Source organism: Lissotriton helveticus, chromosome 4_1, assembly GCF_964261635.1.
Source record: "Lissotriton helveticus chromosome 4_1, aLisHel1.1, whole genome shotgun sequence".
NCBI lineage: Eukaryota > Metazoa > Chordata > Amphibia > Caudata > Salamandridae > Lissotriton > Lissotriton helveticus.
Genome location: NC_136063.1, coordinates 69,731,433 through 69,749,654, shown reverse-complemented (window position 1 = coordinate 69,749,654; position 18,222 = coordinate 69,731,433). Strand labels below are relative to the sequence as shown.

The window sequence follows — 18,222 nt, the reverse complement described above, 5'->3', positions numbered from 1 at the left end:
CCCGCCACCGCCAGAGCAAGCCTCCAGGAAGGTATGAAAGACGTCGCGGAGTGGATGAAGACCAGCCGCCTGAAACAGTACTCAGACAAGACGGAAGTTCTCATCCTGGGATCATCTCCCTCCGCCTGGGACGACTCCTGGTGGCCCCCTACACTAGGCACCGCCCCCAAACCCACGGACCACGCACGCAACCTGGGCTTCATCCTGGACTCCTCCCTAACGATGACCAAACAAGTCAACGCCGTCTCGGCATCCTGCTTCAACATCCTGCGCATGCTCCGAAAGATCTTCCGGTGGGTCCCCACCGAGACCAGGAAGACGGTCACCCAGGCCCTCGTCACCAGCCGACTGGACTACGGGAAAACTCTCTACGCTGGGACCACAGCCAAACTACAGAAAAGACTCCAGCGCATACAGAACGCTTCTGCACGACTCCTCCTGGACATCCCCCGTCACAGCCACATCTCTGCCCATCTGAGAGACCTGCACTGGCTCCCCGTCAGCAAGAGGATCACGCTCACACTCCTCACCCACGCACACAAGGCTCTCCACAACATGGGTCCCAAATACCTCAACAACCGCCTCACATTCTACACACCCACCCGCCAGCTCCGTTCCGCCAGCCTCGCCCTCGCCGCCATCCCACGAAATCGCAGAGCCACCGCCGGAGGAAGATCCTTCAACTACCTGGAAGCCAAGACGTGGAACTTCCTACCCACCCACCTACGGCTGACCCAGGACCACCTCTCCTTCAGGAAACAACTCAAGACCTGGCCGTTCGAGCATTAGCGTACCCCTCTCCCCCAAGCGCCTTGAGACCCTAGCAGGTCTATACAAATATGCTTGATTGATTTATTGATTGATTGATCAATAAAAGGCATCTCAATTTACAATGACAATAGCTCAAAGTCTTGCAAATGCGAGACCTATTGCATTGCAAATGCTTGTTTGCCATGGCGCCTGGTTCACGCGACGCCATGCGCATACCATGCACGGGAGCTTTCATTATTCTTTTGCATTACCACGGAGAAAACCTTGACCTCGCGTGTCACCTCCTTTGCGGTGTGACGTTGCAACGATCCTTGTCACGTGCACATGTAAAACCAAAGCGTGTATAACTCAGCGGTGCACATCTTTAAACGGGGTAGTGGTAGATGATGGATAATACGACCGATACACGTTTTAATAAATAAACGGCGAAACTACATTGGGGCATCACGGAGGCGAACAGAAGCGACAGACCCAAATGCAGCATGTTCAAAGGCAATTCTACAAGACGGGTGGGTTTCTATCGCTTGTGTCTTCGAGAGCTGTGTCCCAATCCAAGATGGCCACTTCGCCGAGAGTCTGATACGATGAGTAGTTCAGAAGTCCTATTTCCGTGTTTACTACATAATCGGTGCCACCACAGTAACTAGAACTCCCATAGGTATCTTACGGGGTCCGGCACCCGGTAAATTGGGACCTAACCTCTCGTGTTACTAGGTCCGCTCCAAGTCCGTTAGTGCAACGAAGAAACCTCAGAGCGAGGCTTGGAACGCACCGCCATTGCAAGTGAGGCTGAAGAGAGACCTCAGAGCGAGGCTAGGAACACACCGCCATTGGAAGTGAGGCAGGGAAGAGACCTCAGAACGAGGCTAGGAACGCACCGCCATTGAAAGTGAGGCAGGTAGTCCGGAAGTGGCGGGGCTAAAAGGTCCCTCGTAGTCGCCTGGAGGAGTGCCTGACGAGAGGTGCGTGTGTGGATGGGGGTTGTTGGTTGGTGAGGTTAAAGATATTTATGGAGCGGTAAAAGGAGGCTGTGATAAAACCCGAGCTATGTAAAATCCGAGTTGAAGCTGTAGCGCAGTCTCTTCTCTCCTGAAACTGAGTTGCTTCGAGGTAGAGTTGGCATCTCCCATAAATGTGAAGCATGTTGTCTTGCAAAGCTTCTGGCTTGTCATTGTGTAGAGTGCTTCCTATTTATTTCAGGGCACACACGGTCACCGGGATGTTGCTGGGCGAACATTAATGGAATACATTTAAAAACTCAGATATTTCATTGGGAGGTTGCATCGTTAATGACGCACTAAGGGGGTTTTGTTTCAGAGATTCGTGAAACTGTTCGTTAACTGCCCCTTTCCAGATAACTACAACGTCATCTGTGTAATGGCCCCAGGTGAAGAGGTGGTCCATCCATCCTGCAGTTGATGCACACCCTAGACATGCTCCCTCTCATACCAACCTATGTAAAGAGTTGGCATTAGAGGGGGAAACCCGGAGCCTATCACAGTGTCAAGCAGTTGGTAGTACCACATCCCCCCCTATAATCCTCATAGCATCCTGTGTTCAGTGTACATCTTCAGACTTTTTAAATAAATCCTTACTGTCCCATATAAAGGTGAATAGGTATTTAACTAAAGCCTGTCCACATATACAGATGGGTATTCGGTGGAAGGAGTAATTTCCTTAAGTCTTAGGTCTCCCTGCTGGGAACAAAACTTTTTTTCGTGATTTTGGGAAAGCTGTAAGGGCAAGGATAATGTGGTGACTTGAGATATGCGATATCTATGTTTCGTATCAGATAAGAGGCCTCTCTCGACCCAATATGCTAACCTTCTGCTTATTAGTGATGTCGCCCACCAATTGTAGTGTCTATTAGGACATTAACATGTGCATGTGCATTACAGGGTAAATAAAGATCATAAAGTTACTGTGAAATTAAGAATTATTCGATTTTCCTCCTATAGATCTGTTATGAGATGCATGTTTATGTACAACATCCATTGTATCCGATTTGTTTTAGAAGTATATTGTATGTATTGCTCTATTTGGAAACAACTAATAAAATACTTTTGAAATAAAAGTACCTAACTTATAGCTGATGTACCATGATTATGTTTTTATTTGTATGAAGAATTATGCTTTTTAGTAAGTATAGTCGTGGTTATGATTTTACTACCACAATTTATGTTGTTTAGTACACATAATTATCATGTACACATGTTCTCCACAGCCATGAAGAAGTTTCATGCTTGGAATGAAACATGTTGGCTGTCCTGAAAAAGCATATACAATGCACTACCCTATTTCTCATCTTGTACCTCTATCAATATATTTAATCTACATATACTTACCTGCTTCATGCATCTATATACTTTCAATGTACTTATGGATCTATTTATCACTTTCTTCTAATTTTGGCATTTAAAATGCACTAACTATTTCTCAGCTTATACTTCTCTCATTATATTTTCTAGCCCAACTTTCTGACTCATCTCAAACTTCTTTATACTACTCTTTCCAATGCACTACCCTAGCTCTCACAATATGCATCTATGAATATATCCTCTACATCCACTTTCTATTTTATCCTAATCCCCATACCACTAATATGATCCCCCAAATAACCCTTTCTAGACTCTCTCCTACTCTACACCTCCTTGCATCATCTGACACCTCTTTTACTATACTGATCCCCCAAAACAAACATTTCTAAACTCTTACCTCTGACTCTTCCCCTCCAAAAACCCTTTTTACTCATCCTACTGCTATGACCTAAAAAAATAAATAAAAATAAAATAGACTCCTTAACTCTTCTATACCTCCACTATCCTTTTCAACCAAAATACCAGACTAACATGTTCACTTCTCAAATTCCATATTCCACTGTACAAATTCACCACTAATCCTTTATGGGTTCCAGAGTAGCGTGCTACTCGCCAATAAAGCATTTCAATACCCCATCAGGGTTACAAGCGCTATACAAATGCAAAACTTTTTGCATTTTCTACTCCTCCCCAACCCTTTGCAAACCAAATAACTGACCAACATATCCACTGCTCAAATTAATTTCATGTTTCACCATACTAATTCAACACTAATCTTTATGGGTTCCAGAGTAGGGTGCTGCTCGCCAAAAAAGCACTTCAAACCCCCATCAGGGATAACAAGCTATATATAAATACAAACCTCTTTCCCACCACCTACCCTTGTCTATCCAAATAAATGAATAACATTCACCACTCAAATTATTTCATATTTCACTATACTCATTTTCAACACTTATCCTTTATGGGTTCCGGAGTAGCGTGCTACTCGCCAGAAAAGCGCTTCAACACCCATCAGGGGTAACAGGTGCTATATGAATGCAAACCTTTCTTCCCCTTCTACCCCTCCGCTATCCTTCTCACTCCAAATAACTGACTAATATCCACCACTCAAATTACTTTCATATTTTACCATACTAATTCACTACTAATCCATTATGGGTTTCCGGAGTAGCGTGCTTCAACAGCCCATCAGGGGTAATAGGCGCTATATAAATACAAACCTTTTTTCGTCTTCTATCCTACTGGTATCCTTCTGAATCCAAATAACTAACTAAATTATCCACCACTTAAAATGTACTTGCATGTTTCACTATACTAATTCAACACTAATCCTCTATGGGTCCCGGAGTAGCGTGCTACTCGCCAAAAAAGCGATTTGATGCCTCGTCAGGGGTAGTGAGCGCTATACAAATGCAAATACAATACAATTACAATACAACTCTGTGTCTGTTCAATATGGGGCAGCATCTGGAACAAACATTGGGCAGTCACTCACAGAACCCTCTGCCTTTGTAGCACCAATAGCTTGCACACAGGCAAGTGTTCAACACGAAGTATTCATAGATTCAGTCATTCCAAAGTCAAATAGCAGATGCTGTATTCCTAATCCTTTGTTCATTCTTTATTCAGTATTCTGTTTGGAAATCCCAAATGAGGGAAAATTAGTCGCAGCGTTTTTCAGTGACCAAGCTTGATCTTGCTAGTTTGTCCACATTCTCTTCAATGAATTGTGACAGCTGGTCGAACGCTGCTCTTTCTATCAGTTTTACCAGGAAAGGTCCATTTATAATGGGTCTTTAGTTGTCAGGGCTCAGCGTATTTGTGACTTTTTGAACTCTTCTGGAAATATTCCAGTAGTTAATGAATCGTTGATGATTCTTCTTACTGGAGTGGCAGCAGAGGTTGGTAAAAGAATGGTCTTGAAAGTTTGTGGTGGACAGGGGTCAGAAGGGCTTGCTTGCTTTGACCAGGTCTGTAAATTCATCGCGTGAGATGTGTTGGAAGGAACGGAGAGGCTGGGTTAGAGTATTCTTGGATTGTTGTTTTGTACAAGGGTTAGTGCTGGTGCTTTGTTTCTGTTTTAAGTATGAGTCCAATGTGTCTGCTTTGTCAGTGCAATGATTTGCCAGTTTGTCTGTGAAATCTTCAGTAACAGGATGAGTTCCTTCTAGGCAATTTGCTTTGCGAAATTCATTGAGTATTTTATAGAATTCTTTATTTGCACATTTAGCATTTGGAATTTTGTCTGAATAGTACCTTTTCTTAGCTTTTTTGAAAGCTGACTTGTATAATTTGTTAATTTTCTGTAGGTGAAGTTTGTCTTGTTTGGCGTTTGTTTTGAGCCAGGTACGTTGCAGCTTTTTAGTTTGTTGTTTTATGTCTTTTACTTCTCTGTTTCTCCAAGGCGCTTTTTTTCTTTTGTTTTTTTGTGTGGTTTTGAGTGGTATCAGGATGTCAAAAGCTTCCTGTAGCCACTGGTATAGATTTTGAACAGAATTTATTGTTTCCAGATTTGTACTGGATGTTAGTTGTGTTTCTAAGTGTTCTAGATTGAGTTTCTTCCACGGCCGATGGGTGGATGGATGTAAGGTAGCTTTCGGTGAGTCGCTTAGTGTTGTTTTATGTTGGAAAGCAAGCAAGTGGTGGTCTGACCATGTGACTGGTGTTATAGTTTGAAAGGTAACTAGTTCAGTATTAGCAAAAATGACATCTAGGATATGTCCAGTGATGAGTGTGGGTTTGTGGACAATCTGATGCAGGTTCAGTGTGTCTAGGCCAGTTTTTGGATGGGTCATATTTGGTTTGTCAAACCAAATGTTGACGTCACCCAGAACGCGTAGGTTGGAGTGTATTGTTATCAGGTTTGAAAATTGTGTCTAGAAGTGCGTCTGGGAATGTCGACTTGCTAGTTGGAGGTCTGTAAAGGAGCAGGAAGTTAAAGGAGGAAGACGGTGTAGGAGTGTATCTTGTTAGAAGAGCCTTACAATTCTTTGTGGAGATGTTGTCAACTTTAGTGATATGCAATGTTTGCCTGAACACAACAGCTAGACCACCTCCTTTTTTGCCTATATGATTTGGGGTGATCATTTGATAGCCTAGAGGAACGGCTTCATGCAGGACTGGAGCCATATCATCTCCCAACCATGATTCAGTGATGAATAGTATCCCTGGTTTTGTATCTGTGAGAAGGTCATAGATGTGATGTTTGTTTTTAGAGAGGGATCAAGCGGTTATTAGTAGACAGTTTAGAGAATGGCCTTTGGTGGTAGTGAGACTTTGTTTTGTAGAAGAGTGATCAGTATTGTGTGGGTTTGTAGCAGGTGTGTTTTTAGTGCTGCCATTAGCTGTATTAGGATAGCAGCCGTGTAGCTGTTCTGTATCATGTTCCTCATCCAGCCTGCTAAGAAGGCATTTTGACGGGTCTGAATGTGGTGGAGATGGTGTTTGAGAGTGAGGTTCGCGGTGTAACTTTGTTGTGCCGTAGACATGGGGAAGCGAAGTTGTGAGGTGTGGCATGTTGCTTATATTGTTTACGTGTGTTTAGGGCAGAATGTGTATGAGTCAAGGGTGGTGGTGCAGCGTGTGGGTCATGTAGAAAGGTTCTAAATTGTCCAATGGATGAGAGGCGGTTAGAAGAGAGTTGCTGTATCTGTGTTAGGTGTGGTGGAAGAGAGAAAGCTTGGAATTGGAGTTTGTTCCTTTGTGTGGTTTGAAAGGTGGGTGTATGTTCGTATTTTGTGATGGTAAGTATTATGAGGTGTTGCGCTTTGAAGATCTTGTTGTGCTGGTGTGTGTGTGATATGTTTTGTTTTTGAGGAGTAGTGAAAAGGGGTGCTGGTGTATTTGTTTCATGCAATGGATTTGTTTGTATAGTATTGTTTGTGAGAGAAAGTTGTATGGTAGAGGGGGTGGTGATGTGTTTATGAGTAGAGTGTATGTTGTGTGTAGGAGGGAATGAAGTGGAAGTAATAGTGTTTGTCTTAGACTGGTTTGTTGCAAGAGTTAAAAAGTGTGGCGCCATGCAGTGTATGTGTTGTGCATGAGTGTTATTATGGTAGAAGGAAGAGGAGGGTGTTGGTTGGACAAATGATGGTAGTACCCTAGCTAACCCAAGCCACTATTGTAAATCGGTTGTGTAATATGGAGTTTACCCAAAGTGTTACTTCTTGACCAGGACACTCACTGCTAATCTTTGATGTTAGCTGTTTATTGTTAGTGGAATCTTTGCCTTTTTATCTTCAGTCCATGATATGTCTACTAGGTCTTTCTGGTAAATCTGAGTAGTATGTCACAACTAGGTCCGGCAAGAGAGTGGGTGCAAGAGGTGGGAATACCCATTTTGTGGTCTCATCCCTGATTGCATGTTGCCCCTAAAGTTGTAAGCTGCTCAACAAGGTTATCACTAGTCTGTTCTACTGTTTTCCCCCTTCTTCGTGTGTGCCCTCACCTATGCTACTCTCCAGATTCCACCACCACCCCCTAATAGAATCTATTAGGCATTTTAACTGCTGACCTAACATAGTTATATTTGGAGTATCACAGGACAGTCAGTGGTCTACCTGCAACTCGGAACATTCACATGTTTTCCCCTTCTTAAGTGGACGTACAGCCTCTTGACCTAGTCTTGCATGGACATCCGAGACCCCTACTTGCCTTTAGAGCCTTCACAGGATTGGAAGACTAAGACAGCATGAAGGGCAGTTTCACACATCCTGTAAAAAACACATCCTGCATCCTAAGTACCTTTATTTGAACTTCATAGTCAACATCAAGTGCCTTTCTTTATCCTGCAGAAATCTGAGAACAATAACCTTGAAAGAACTCTAAAGTCATGACCGAAGGACCCTGTTCCAATTGCTTTCATGAGCTCTGCTCACTTATCTGACTTTCAAATCATTGTTGCTATACTCGTACCACCGTCAAATACGTTTATACCAGTGCTTGCAATTTTAACTTGCATCATTATTGGCCGAACCTTCTTTGTTCCTGTAGCAGATTGTACTGAAAAGATCTGATCTGGTGCTGTCCATTGTAACAAACATCTCTACCCTAATAGGGGTAGAAATAACATAGACCTTTAAATGTCATGGGTACTTCCCCTCCTTCCTCCAATTGCTCTGCAGTAAAACATTCCCTTGCCTCTTGTGTACCCCTTAAGTCCGTTAAGTTCCAACAGATCAGCATCCGAAACTAAAGTTTGATCTTAGTGCTATGAGCAAGTCTTTGGGCCAAGCTTCTTCACAGCACTTCCCTTCTCTTTGTATTCATGAATGTTTATCTTTCCCAGTCCAGTCTTCTTTGCTAGTGCGATGATTCAAGGCACAGATATCGTGCTGATAAACAGTTACTTTTGTGTTATGCGTTATATGATTATGATTTCCAGAATACAAAATGTACCTCTATTTCATTATCCAAATCCCTGGACTTCATTTTCATTGTACATTTAAAGATGCTTTCCAAGCTACTAGAATGCTTAGTTGGGGTAAATATACACCTGGAATCAAGACTGTCAGCCTGTAAATATGTAGAATTTTGTCCAGTCATGTTCTGGGTGTGTGTGTACATCTGGTGTACAAGGGAGTCCCGTTTTTATAAAGGGGCACATTTCCATCTGAGTTCTTGTTTCTTAGCTGTTGATTTTTCAGCTGTGATGTTTGTCCATCTAGTGTATTGTGTTCACTTGTAGGGTGATGTATATTTTTGTGTGAATGCTTGTGCATGTATGTGCTTACACAGCAGTAGAGTTCTCAGCTGGAGCATACGTAAAATGGAATCCATACCACAGATGTGTGCTGCTGACGCCGAAATACATTTGGTATCTACAATGGTGCATACTCATTGGTATGTACACACATGATGGCCAGCTAGAACATGTGGCGATCCAAATTTGACAACTCCTATCCTACATTGATGTGAAGTCTACTTGTTGTTTTATTTCCCAGGTGACCTGGCTTTCCCACTGGTTCAGGCTCCTTGGCACAGCCACCTCCCAAGATGTATGCAGTTTACCGACAGGCTCACCCACCCACCGGGATAGAGTTCTCCATATACTGCAACTTTTTCTCCAACTCTGAGCGGAACCTGGTTGTGTCCGGAACCTCCCAGCTCTATGTGTATCGTCTGAACCATGATGTTGAGGTATAATTTTTCTTTCTTGCTGAGGCTTTTGCTTGTCCACGAAGTCCAGTCACACCTAGATTTTCTTGTGATGGGGAAGGGGTGTAGGAGCTATATGAAGTCCATAGTCCTGGCCCAAAGGGGTGAGGTTTTTGGCGCATATAGCCTGTGGATCTGTGGTTAGTGATGGGTATACAATGAGGTATCCATGCATGATTGGCTGCCAATATCATCAGAGATGCTTGTAAAAAGGCAGGGGGAATCCCTGCTCTTTCCCCTCTCAGGATGTTCTCTTGCACTGGTGATATGAGCATGTGCGTTTTGCATAATAGGATCCTACCTGATGAACCCGCTTTTCTGAGCGGTGAAACCCGAATCTTTCTTTTACAGGAAGACTTTCATGATCTTGTTTAAAAAGTGAGAAAACTGTCAGGCAGGATGTCAATGTTTCATAGCTCCCCTTGCATCACAGCAGCTGTTTCCCTGTGGCAGACATCTTATAAGTGGGAATTGGTTATTCTTGGTCTCCTGGAGTTCCTAGGGCAGGAATTGCAGGTGAAATCCGTCTGCTTTGTACAACAGCAATACTCAGTTTACTGACACATTTTTGCATTTGTCTGTAAAGAATGCTCTTTGATTACAGTTCATCAGTCTAAGGCCAAGTACATATTGACTTGCTCATGAAGGCTGCTTTGTGACTGAGTGTTTCATGTGATGTGTTCAGCCTCTACAATATATTTTTTTTTTTGATGGTGCCTCTGCAGGAAGCTTTCGCCACTGCTCCTTCTACACAAACTATGCACATAACCAGGAAGCTCCTGGTATAAGGTGATCTCTCACTGATCTATTTTGAGGCGATGATGTTATGGTATTTTATGACTGGGCCTTGAATAAGACTGAACCAGTCAGACCAGGCACTAAACACTGCAGATGCTGTTAAAATGCTTTTTCCATTTGCAGAGTATGTTCTGCTCATGTTGATTTTTTTTGTTTCCTTCCAGAGCTCCAGCAAAGGAGACAAAAGTACAGGTAATAACAGGGTGGCTGTGTTCCTTGGAGTGTGGGAGAAGGCTGTGGACTGCTGGTTCTGTTTGCCCATGCGACTTGCCCTTGGATAACCCACCCACCTGTGCTATGACTCCTGCTTTCCTTTCACTGCTTTGCTTGGACCTCTCCTACAGGTGTCCTGTGCTCTCTCGCCTCCAGTGGGGAATAGGACTGTGCCCCTCTGTTTGAATAGTTTTGAGGCCCCCACACCTTCTGCCACAGTCTGATGCTTTGCTTAGGGATGCCTCACTAAGCCTCCTGCCGATTTCCGACACTTTGTCCTCTGATGATCTGAGGTCTCCACCCACCTGCCAAGCTACAGGTCACATGGCCCATTCTAGGCTCAGCTACCTCGTCTCAATCCAGTCTCAGCATTCCTAAGGGGGCACCGTTTTCTACTAACTGAAGGGAACCCTAGTGCATGACTGTATTCAGATCTGTTTCTTTCTGCGCAGTGTTTGCTTTCACACCGGTCACTGCTTGAACAGTTCTTCTTGTCTCCTCCTGTAATTTCCCGCCTTTGGAGTTAGTCTTTTAGTGTCCAGTTATCTCGCCTGTTGTTTTTTTTAAAGCTTACTTTCAATCTTGTGTTGCACTCTCTTGCAGTGCCCTTACTGTGCATTCCAAAACTAACTTCTCTTTTTTGTTCAGAAAATAAAGGGCACAAGGAGAAGCTGGAGCTGCAAGCAAATTTCTCTTTCTTTGGAAATATCATGTCTATGGCTAGCGTCCAGCTAGCCGGAGGCAAGAGAGACGCATTGCTGCTGAGCTTCAAGGATGCTAAGGTACTCGGAGACGTTTAGGGTTCCTGCTTGTCAACTATTCTTCACTCTGGCTGAATCTTATTTTGTCCCTCAGTGTGAGCTCCCTATTGCTGGTTTTGGCTTTAGAGGTCCCTCCACTTTTTCTAGAGATCAATCTTGACTGAGCTCATCCCTTTATTTTATGATTAGTTTTGTATTCCACAGCACTCTGCCGTTGATCAACAAACCTTCTAATCAAAACTTTAGTCCTCCTACCGCCTTCTTTAAAGAGCCTCTATTCCATTTATTGTTCCTGCCATGCCTGACTAGAGAACCCTGCCCTAGCACTACAAACCACTTAATCCATCTGTCTAATATGGGGAGTATGGAAATAGTTAACGTTTATTTTAATAAGGGTGTATTTATGGCTGCCAACAAAAGTAATGAAGTCATAGGCACAATTTAAATAAACTCCAAACCACTTTAATGTCTAAATTACACTGGTTTGTAGTTCACACTGCTACAAGTGCCTGTTAAGTGTTCCCTGGTACTTTACGCCTTTTGGGTGCAGAGGTACCGGTCTGGTCTACCGGTGGCCCCCAATCTGTCTCATTTTGAAGAGTATTCTCTCTGCCAGTATATCAGGTTTCCTCAGCTTGTCTCCAGTCTTGGTCAAGCTACTCCAATCCCCTTAAATTTGTTCCTGGGAAGAGAGAGGTGCTGTTCTTTGTGACCCTTTAAGGACTGTTCAGTGGACCTAAATCAAAACATTGCAGTCACGACTGTGCACTTTCTGGAACTACCCAATCATGGTGTTTTTTCCCCCTTTGTTTTCTGTCCATCTTGCCCCTCTTTCTAATCGTTCCTAGTTCTGTGAAACCACAGGTGACCAAGCACGTTATAAATCAGTAATTGTTCCTCTGAATTCTCCACTTTTTAAATTTGAATTTATTTTCCTGTGTCCCCATGCTCCACATGCAATGCATGGCCCCAATGTGTCTCCTTAAACTCAGCGGTCCATTGTTGTGCCCTGTTTTGACTTCTTCTGCCCCCCCCCCCTTCATTCTAATGCCTACTATCTGTTACAGCTCTGTGTGGTGGAGTATGACCCAGGCACGCATGACCTGAAAACGCTGTCTCTCCATTACTTTGAAGAGCCGGAGCTAAGGGTATGTATTTCTATTCCTGTAGTGCAACCATTCTTGGGGATCAACAGAGCAAACATTCTTGCGGAGCAATAGAGCATTGTACAAATAATTGATAGGCATAGATCTGATTGTGAGGGGGGGGTAGAATAATACAAGATTATATACAAAACTTAGAGGGTTTAGGGTGGTGGTGATCCTTTTGCCCGTTCTTAGAAGATGGGAGGGTCTTTATCAATGGTCAATATGGCATTCTTTGAAGAAAAGGGTCTTTAGCTCTTTTGTGAATTCCAGGAGTGGGGGTAAAAGTCTGGTATGTGCAGAGATGTTCCATAATGCTTGACTAGCGCCGATGTTCTCTCAAACATGAACAGCCACAATGTGCCTGTGGCAATTTCTCATGATCATTGCTTTGATTTGTCAGCTACTTGCAGGTGGAAGGGAGATTTCCTCTCCCTACAAAATACTGTGTGGTCTACGGGTTCTTCTTAATTGATCTCTGCTCTGAACTGCAGACTAAATGGAGTGCAGGGGACACTGTGTGCTGATTTCCTCAAAGGGCATCGTAGCCACACAGAGCGAAATTAACATGCTCGCCATCTTTGCCACAATCCCCTCAGGCTTGGGAAAATCAATCCGTCGAAGGATTTATAAAGCATGCAAGGCGCTGGAGTTGCTAACTGTTTTTGGGATTTTTTTCAACTTGGGGAAAACAAGGAGAAGTCACTGAAACGGGTGGAGAATAGGAGAAAGCAATGAAAACGAAGAGAAAGCTAAGAGAAGGCACTCAAAAAGAAGGGAAAAAGCAAGGAAAAGTCAGGTGCAAGAACGAAGAATGAGCACAGAAGAGCTGTGCCTGGGGCCTGCTCAATGGGGTCGCACTGTGGCCTCCATTAAGGTAGGTCTTAGAAGGAGGGTTGGGCGCTGGGAGATTGTGGGCGATTTAAAGCAGCACAATTAGTTGCTGGGAGCAGAAGGAAAAACCTGGGAGACAAAAGTGCAGTTTGTCAAAATAAAATTGAGTTCCTGTAATCCTATATATTTGTTATAAATAACTTCATATTTTCGTACATGTAGAAGAACAGCGCTGCGTTACATTAAATGGCCTGTAACCTGTGGGATACTGTGCACAAGTGCTTGTGAAATGGTGATTGCGCAAGTGACACATGAGGAAGTATGTACAGCGGCGTGAAAGGGCGCAACAAAAAGACAATTGGTGGTGAAATTTACATAGTAGAGATACCCAAACAATGAATGATAATATATATATACAGGTAAAGTCACGGTGAGTATCCTCGAGGAGCTAGCGCTGAGATTTTCGTTGTGAGAGTCCACTGCATTTCGGCCTGGTGGAGTGTTCAGGCCTTCATCAGTGACAGGAGTCCCAAATACAGATGTGCAGGGTCCCTGTATGAATCAAGTTAAGGATGCATCTGTTGGTCTGGAAGGGTCAGAAGTAATCGCGTAAAGTAGTCTCTGGAAGATGGTCCGGAGCGTGTCCAGTGGTTACTGCAAGGATCCATGGTGAGGAAAAGCTGCTGGAGTCGGTTGTTATGAAGCAATCGGCAGTCAGCAGGGAATAGATATCTGGTGGATGAAGACGGCATTAGTCTGGCCCGAGTGAAGAAAAAAAAGAGAAAGCAATGAAAACGAATGGAAAGCAAAGAGAAAACACTCAAAACGGGGTGAAAAGCAAGGAGAAAACAGTGAAAATTAGGGAAAAGCAAGGACCTGGCACTCAAAAAGCGGAGAAAAAGCAATCGAAAAGGTGGCAGCAAGAGAGATGAAGCAGCACGGGCAGAGCTGATTGTTGGACAGGCCGCATGGTCGGGCTGCCCCCTCCCCGCAATGGGACCTGGACCCTGGCTCCACCTGCATCCCCCAGCCAGAGTCCCCGACGACCACCCGAAGTACACTGCAATTCCTCACCCACAAGACACCAGCTCCGAACCCAGCTGGCCCGGGTCACCATCCACACCACGGCCTCGGCCCAGCCGCCATCTTGGACCACTACAGCACGAGGCCGCGTGGCCTCAACTCGACCCTCACCCCGGGCCCGGCCGGGCCCGACATTGAGGCACCAACCTCCCCCCGGGAGGCAGAGTGACCACTTGGCGAGTCAATGGGAGAAAGGAATCGTCAACGGCTCTCCTCCGCCAGGTGTCGATCACCCCCGGCCGCCTGGGCGCTGGCTCCACCCCCATGCTGGGTGTCTGGACTCCCTCATCCCGGACCTCCCGGCCCCCCAGGCGCGAGGGTCCGGACATCAAAGGGGACCAGACCTATAACTGGGGCAGGACCAGACCAGGAAGGCAGTTGTATCCTGGAGTCGAGAGACCCGAGAAGAACTCATCCGTGACTTGGCCTGCTGGCGCTGCCGCGGCCCTCTGCCTCGTGAAATCATCGTCTTGGCCTGCTGGCGCTGCCGCGGCCCTCTGCCTCGTGAAACCATCGTCTTGGCCTGCTGGCGCTGCCGCGGCCCTCTGCCTCGTGAAACCATCGTCTTGGCCTGCTGGCGCTGCCGCGGCCCCTGCCTCGTGAAACCATCGTCTTGGCCTGCTGGCGCTGCCGCGGCCCCTGCCTCGTGAAACCATCGTCTTGGCCTGCTGGCGCTGCCGCGGCCCCTGCCTCGTGAAACCATCGTCTTGGCCTGCTGGCGCTGCCGCGGCCCGCTGCTTTAAGAGACTATCACCTTGGCCTGCTGGCGCTGCCGCGGCCCGATCCACAGACACTCCAGCTCGAGGATTGTGAGCTCGCCTGTTACCACTACCTGTACCGATCCGGTACCAAGACTGTCCCGCTACCCCCTTTCCCTACAGAGACTAGAAGTGAGAGGACCCCCGGGTCCAAGATCTCCTGTATCGCTGATATCCTTGCCTTAAGAACCCTATATAAAGCCTTGAACTCGACTTGGTGTGGTGCCTGTTTGTGGGGAGGGAGGTAACTTGTCTGTACGATCGCCGGAGACGGTCCCCCCCGGGGATCTCTCCCTCGGTATCCGGCCGACCCTCAGGGTCCCCGTCTAACATTGGTGGCCAGCGACGGGATCCGAACCTACGCATAATCGTACAGAAAGTCACTCGCCCCACCACACACAACAACCATGTCAATAGAGAGCGGAACAACGGAGAAATTTCAGATGGAAAAATTGGAAGACTACAACCACCGGGAACTGAAGCAATATTGTATAGAACTTGGACTTCCAACCACAGGTCTTAGCACAAAGGAAGACTTCAAACGAGCCCTAGAAGCTTGGGCGGAAACGGGTACGGCCGTACCCCGAACACAATCAACCGAGACGAGCCCCGCACCAACTAAAGAAAGAGCGGATCTCTCCCTGGAAGAGATCCGAGAAAGAGAAAAAACCAGACTCCACGAATTAGAACTTGCCCGACTTCGCTTGGATGGGGAACTCAAGCTGGCAGAACAAAAAATAACCCTGGAACACTTACGGCTCAGGGAAGAGCGGGAAGACAAGCAAAGACAGAGGGAGCTAGAGGAAAAGAGACTAGAGTACGAACATGAGCGCAATCTCAAAGCATTGGAGGTCCAGAAACAGAATAAAGACCTCGGGCTCCCCGAACGACCGACCCCGTCTGCCTCGACCGAACCCAAGGTTCACATCCCCAAAGATGTCATCCGGGAATACCACAAGAACGATGATATACAGCAGTGGTTTAAAGCCTATGAGGTGGCAATGACCTCCCACCGGATTCCCCGAAGCGATTGGGGGGCCGGTTTATGGGGGAGGTTTGTCAACGAAGGGCGGGACGCCCTGCTACAACTCCCGGACCAGCTGATGACCTCCTACGACCACATGAAGGCCGCCCTCCTCACTCGATACGGGCTCACACCGGAGATGTACCGCCAACGGTTCCGCGACTGCAAACGGATTCCGGGTACAACTTGGGTGGAGTACGTGAACTTTTTTAGCCGAGCCTTCGAGGGGTGGATCAAGGGCAACAAAGTAACCACCTTCGAACAACTCTTTGACCTTATCGTATGGGAGCACCTGTCGAACAACTGCTTCGTGGAGCTCCGGCAACACCTCCTGGACAGTAAGCTAACCGACCCTCGACAACTAGCCGTCGAAGCCGACCGGTGGGAAAGCACCCGAGTTGGCAGGAACGCACCCAGCGAATTATCCAGACCGTATCGCCCCCGAGGGGGAGGAGGAAGTCAGGGTCGGGGGAGAGACCCCGGCCCCTCGTCACCCCCCAGAAACCCCTCGACCCCGGTTGGCCGAGGAAGCCCTGCCGTCCGGGCCGGTTTCCGGGCCAACATTACGTGCCACAGGTGCCAGCGACCCGGCCACTACGCCAGTGATCCCAATTGCCCAAAGAACCCGAACACTACCCCCCGCCAAGTTGCAGCGGCGGCCCTAGGGGAAGAACTAATCCCGGAAGACCAGGAAGAGTACGAGACCGATCCCTCTGAATGGGCACCCGCCGCCATGGCACTGGTCTGCTTAGGGGAGAGAGACATGATTCCGCGGGCCCCCCTTCCCGCCAACACCCAGAAGTACGGTCAATGGGTCAACATTAATGGCCGCCGGGCGGAAGCCCTCCGCGACACCGGGGCCAGTGTAACGGCGGTCCGACGCCACCTCGTCACTCCAGACCAAATCTTGCCGAACATTCTTTGCCCTGTCCGATCAGCCGACAATTCCGAAAGCCTATGCCACATGGCCTGCGTCCCCTTCGAGTGGGGGGGAGTAACAGGGATGTTAAAAGTAACTGTCCGCGATGATGCCCCCGTGGACTGCCTCCTAGGAAACGACCTTGAAAGCTCTCCCTGGGCAGCTGTCGAACGGAGGGAGCACCTGGGGATGCTTGGCCTCCCCGAATGGGTCTGCGTCACGACCCGGTCCATGACCGCCCGCGCGGTCCCCAGCCCAGAAGAGCCCGAGTGGCCAGAACCTCCTCCCGCGCTCATCCCCGAGGAGGCCGCCCCAGAAGCCAGTCCATTGACCCAAACCGAAGAAGGATCCGACCAGCTTCGGGACGTCCCTGACCTGGCACAATGGCGGCAGGAGGGAGGCCCCACGCAGGAACAATTCCGGGCCGAACAGAAAACCTGTCCCTCTCTCGAAGGACTCCGGCAGCAAGCCCTGGCCCAGAGCGCCGGGGATACCTCGGGGGCCCACTGGATCTACTGGGACCAAGACCTGCTCTACAGCGAGCAGAAAGTTGCAGAACTAGGGGCCAGTCGGGTGCTGGTGGTGCCCCTTCGCTTCCGAGACTTCCTCCTGAACTTAGCCCACGATGTCCCCCTTGCCGGACACCTGGGGCAGGATAAAACCTACGACCGCCTGGTGACCCATTTTTTCTGGCCCCACATGCGGAAGGATGTCACCAACCACTGCAAGGCCTGCCCCACCTGCCAGGCCAGCGGAAAAAGTGGCCGAAAAATCAAAGCACCATTACAACCCTTTCCTGTCGTCACCACCCCGTTTGAACGAGTAGGAATAGACATTGTGGGGCCCCTCGACCCTCGAACAGCCCAAGGACACCGGTTCATCCTGGTCCTGGTAGACCACGCCACCCGCTATCCCGAAGCCATCCCCCTTCGGACTGTGACGGCCCCCGTGGTGGGCCGGGCCCTGATGGGGATCTTCTCCCGGGTGGGGTTCCCCCGGGAGGTCGTCAGTGACAGGGGCACGAACTTTATCTCCAGATATATGAAGTCCCTCTGGCAGCAATGCGGGGTCACCTACAAATTCACGACCCCCTATCACCCGCAAGGAAACGGACTGGTCGAGAGATTCAACCGCACCCTCAAGGGGATGATTATGGGTCTAGAAGAACCCCTTCGACGCCAGTGGGACGTACTGCTTCCATGCCTCCTGTTTGCCTATCGGGAGGTCCCGCAGAAGTCCCTCGGCTTCAGCCCCTTTGAACTACTGTACGGGCACCCCGTCCGGGGCCCCCTCAGCCTAGTCAAGGAAGGTTGGGAGCAGCCTCCCCAGAAAACTCCCCCGGACATCTACCGATATCTCCTGGCTCTCCGCAACCAGACCCGGCGGTTCCGAGACACCGCCAAAGCCAACCTCGAGGCCAGTCAGGAGGACATGAAGAG

The 18,222-nt window shown here is 47.7% G+C and overlaps 1 protein-coding gene across 2 annotated transcripts in view; it reads left to right on the top strand.

Annotated features, from left to right (window-relative positions):
• The first annotated feature begins 1,611 nt into the window (after nucleotides 1-1,611).
• The window catches only part of CPSF1 (cleavage and polyadenylation specific factor 1), a 235,407-nt gene continuing 218,796 nt past the window's right edge, over nucleotides 1,612-18,222 (top strand). The window contains exons 1-5 of one of the 2 annotated variants that reach the window (XM_078686442.1): nucleotides 1,612-1,733; nucleotides 9,035-9,230; nucleotides 10,211-10,238; nucleotides 10,908-11,041; nucleotides 12,088-12,168. In XM_078686442.1, the coding sequence (XP_078542568.1) occupies nucleotides 9,087-9,230; nucleotides 10,211-10,238; nucleotides 10,908-11,041; nucleotides 12,088-12,168 (387 nt within the window). In that variant the 5' untranslated portion in view covers nucleotides 1,612-1,733; nucleotides 9,035-9,086. Of the gene's footprint in view, nucleotides 1,882-9,034; nucleotides 9,231-10,210; nucleotides 10,239-10,907; nucleotides 11,042-12,087; nucleotides 12,169-18,222 lie in introns of both variants that reach the window. The other variant, XM_078686443.1, reaches the window with a different exon arrangement.